This window comes from Zingiber officinale, chromosome 4B (genome assembly GCF_018446385.1).
Source record: "Zingiber officinale cultivar Zhangliang chromosome 4B, Zo_v1.1, whole genome shotgun sequence".
Taxonomy (NCBI): domain Eukaryota; kingdom Viridiplantae; phylum Streptophyta; class Magnoliopsida; order Zingiberales; family Zingiberaceae; genus Zingiber; species Zingiber officinale.
In genome coordinates this window covers 122,193,462-122,197,108 of record NC_055993.1, presented here as the reverse complement: position 1 = coordinate 122,197,108, position 3,647 = coordinate 122,193,462, and the positions used below count along the sequence as shown (strand labels likewise).

Genomic DNA, 3,647 nt, shown 5'->3' with positions numbered 1-3,647 from the left:
GGCCCGACTTCCTTGCAAGTTCGTCGGAGGTCCATACGATCGGTCGGAGATCTACGTCGACAATTTGGAGAGCGCCACGTGCTCAGCGTCCGTTGATTCAGCGTTCGGATAGGATCAATCTCCATAATACTTGTCCCTAGTGAGATTTGAAAAGATCAAGTATCCAAAAGACCCAAAAGCACAAGGAATGCTTGAAAGATTTTGGTGGCTCTTGGTAATTTGTTAGCTCACTTGTTTTCATTTTATTACTTAGAAAACAATAGAGAATTTTCTACCATGAACGAAATCTCTATTAAGGGGCTAAGCTTAAGATCGCATATGAAAGCTAATGGCTGCTAGAAGGCAATGTGCTTCAGGTTATCGACCATAAAGTAGGAGAAGAATCTCCGAACCACATAAAATTTTATTTTTAGCATTGCCTCTTTAGTTTATCTTTCTTTAGTGCTAGAGAGTGTATGGTCCTCTTAAAGTATTGACAGTATAAGATGAGCGACAACAATAGTTAGAAGAGTAACCTAAGAAGTTGGATTGACAATAGAAGTTTACAGAGATAAAAAAAATGCCGCAAAAGATTTCAAAATTTTCAGTTTGGTATAGCAAAGTTCATGGAAATTCCAACAGTGACTGAAAGCACAACATTGATCAGATAGCATTTCAAACTCTATATCATACCAAAAGAATATAATAAATACAAAATCGTATGTTTTCAGCAACATGAAATCCATCCACTATTTTTCAATACTACTTGATGTGCATTTTGTCCTCACTAACTTTATTTGATTCTTTCATTCTATAAACACAAGTCATGATGTAAACCGATAGGCTTTGGCCCTTGTTCGAAATCGCGATGAATCAATGATGACCGTGTCCGATGGATAATGATTCTGGGACACTCTACCAGTGAAGCAAATAAACATGGCACCTGCGGTAAATCCATTTGTTGTTTCCCATTATCACATGGAAAGATGATCGACCTTTGAGAGAAACTCGTGTTCCATACCCGAAAAGGAAGGTTGAATGCATGATGATCGGTAGGGCAGGCTTGCAAGAGGTAAAATCTTTACGAACACTACGTTTGGGTGGACTGGCTCGGTAGCTTGCCATGATTATGCTCACCTTTGTAAGTGACAATGAGCATTGAAGGCTCTTCTACGCACCTTTCAATGTGTTTTCTTGCCGGGCAACCCCTCATGCTGCTACATTTATAATATCCCCTGCAATTTTATTTTTGACATTAGTTCTTAGTTGTCAGTTCTTACATTTCGATCCAAAACATAGACGAGTCAAGAAGTTAAAGGAGAATATATATAGAGTATGTTTGGTGTTTCATTAAGCGAAAACTTTCAGACTGCCAAAGTCAGTCGGTCGATCTTTCTCAAAAGATTGGCATAAGAAGCCATATCGGCAAGAAAACAATATGCATAATTTGATCATAAGCTCACATAATAACGTGAAAACAAATCATGTCTAGAAGAATATTTTAACTTTAAGGCAACGACAAGTAAGAAAATGGAAAAGTAAGAAAATACCTAGGATAAGGAGAGCCCTTGATTGGTTTTTGCCCATATTTTCTCCATGAATACTCGTCCGGTGGGATATCAGATGATTTATCACTGATAGCAGGTACCTTAATGGTTCTCTTCGATCTCAACTTCCTGCAGAAATGCATCTACAGTTAAATTCAACACAAATAACCATCGAGTTGATACTGGATGACATTATTGTCTGCAGACTCACCTCTTTTTAGAGCAATGGCATCTACCAGTAGTAGCACATTTGCCATTTCCATCCTCTCCTCGACATTGGTACTTTCTCTTGAGAGGAGGGTGGAGGTTACCCGTGTTTGATGATGCCGGCCCACTAATTAAGCGGAATGCTGACTTGCCATCCAAGCTGACTACACTTCCATCCATACTTAGAGACGACAAGAAAGACCTGGCTGTAGACACAGATGGGGTGCAGTTCGAGTTCTCAAACTTGAGGTTTATAGCAGTGTGGCTTCTCCTGAAACTGTCAGCCTGAAAGCTCATCTGCTGACCAAGTTGAACCTTCAGGCCATTCTGCTGCTGGCATCGAACGAATTCGTACTGACTCGACAACGATGATGCATGTAGCCCAAATTGGTGTTCCGTAAAGCTCCTTTGTGAGATTTGCAGCAGGTTCTTAGGACTTGAATCCAATACTTGGTTTTTGCTCTCCAAAGCATTTATTGGGAGGTGTTGGGGTGGGTTCAAAGCAAGGTCCATTTTGGATAGGAAATGATTGTCTGAGAACATCTTCTGATTGGAGATGGGTGGGACTTTGACAACCCTAACTTTGCCATGGCCAACACTGCCGTTGAGCAAAGACACCAACCTCTTGAATCTGGAAACAGCTTCACCTGTCTCCACCAAAAGATCTGCAGGTGAAATTTTATCTTTAGGTTGGGAAAGAAGACCAATAACTCTGATGCAACTTTGCACAGCAACTCTGTTAGCTTTCTCCACCTCTTCCATCTCAAAATCACAGAATCGTAAAGCTGCATCCACTTTGCCCTAGGAACATCTGAGATGCCCCACGTTGCAGATTCTTAAGAAAAATGATTTTTTTTTTCTTATTGAGATGACCTAAATATCATAAACTAGGTAAAGAGTTGTGTAAACTTCGATAACTTTAACCCTAATCAAGCAATTGCAAGCACGAGCTATCAAAACGGAACCAAGAAGCAAAATCTAAGCTCAGAAAGAGCATGACTTGAAGCTGAAACAAGAGGATTTCGTAGATTGGATGAATACTGATTTAAAAAGAAAGGAATCCAAATGGAAGCAATCATGCGTAATTATTCTATACGAAAAATGATTGTTTCTTCTCATCGAGATATACTAAATCTTATAAACTAGGTAAAGAGTTGTGAAAACTTCGAAAACTTTAACCCTAATCAAGCAATTGAAAGCACGAGCTATGAAAACGGAACCGAGAAGCAAAATAAAAAAATTTAAAAAAAAAACAGAGCGAGGAAAACAGCAAGTTTAGGACGATCTCCGAACCACAATCAACTAAAATAGGCAGCAGGATTGGATTTTGACATGATTTAAAGCTGAAACAAGAGGATTACGTAGATTGGATGAATACTGATTTTTTTTAAAAAAAAAAGAAAATAAAAGAAATCCAAATAGAAGCGACCGTACCAAGAACAAGGGAGGAAATGGTAGATGAGAAGAGAACTGACCTTTGGGAAGAACACAGATCGTTGGTGGCGTGTTGGACTTGCGATTTCGTCTCCGGGAGTGGAAGATGCGATGGTGAAGCAACGACGAATAGGCTTAGGAAGCTCCTCGCCAGGAAGAACAATAAATAGCACAGCCGAGAGTAGGGGGTATTTATCATTTTAGCCCATGTACTTGTATAAATCTCATTTTCTTTGAAAATTTTATTTTACCTTCAAATTTTCCGTACTTTTAAGAACTAACCTCAAACTTTTAAGATTTGTAACAACATCCTTAAGAGTTTGTTGAGGGTCATGTGAATCTTAGGGTTCTATAATTTTTATAAAAGAATAATCACATAAAATTTCAATTTAAGAAACCTTTAAAATTATAAAAATGTAAAAAAATTCACATTAATATATCATTCTATCATATAAAATAACTAGTCTATAAACAAGGAAC

The 3,647-nt window shown here is 38.4% G+C and overlaps 1 protein-coding gene across 4 annotated transcripts; it reads right to left on the bottom strand.

The window, feature by feature from the left end:
* Window positions 1–572: 572 nt before the first annotated feature.
* Window positions 573–3,313, bottom strand: LOC121976336 (probable WRKY transcription factor 21). Of its 4 annotated transcripts, XR_006110606.1 has the most exons (5): window positions 3,209–3,313; window positions 1,738–2,544; window positions 1,530–1,655; window positions 1,001–1,214; window positions 573–922 (listed from the first exon to the last, which is right to left on the bottom strand). XR_006110606.1 is itself a non-coding variant. In XM_042528464.1 (4 exons), the coding sequence occupies exons 2-4, from the start codon at window positions 2,493–2,495 to the stop codon at window positions 1,070–1,072; spliced, it is 1,029 nt and encodes a 342-aa protein (XP_042384398.1). In that variant the 5' UTR covers window positions 2,496–2,606; window positions 3,209–3,313; the 3' UTR covers window positions 573–1,069. The 4 variants fall into 4 exon arrangements, 3 of the variants coding, with proteins under 3 accessions (XP_042384398.1, XP_042384397.1, XP_042384399.1); XM_042528464.1 differs by having other exon boundaries at window positions 573–1,214; window positions 1,738–2,606; XM_042528463.1 differs by having other exon boundaries at window positions 573–1,214.
* Between the last annotated feature and the right edge of the window lie 334 nt (window positions 3,314–3,647).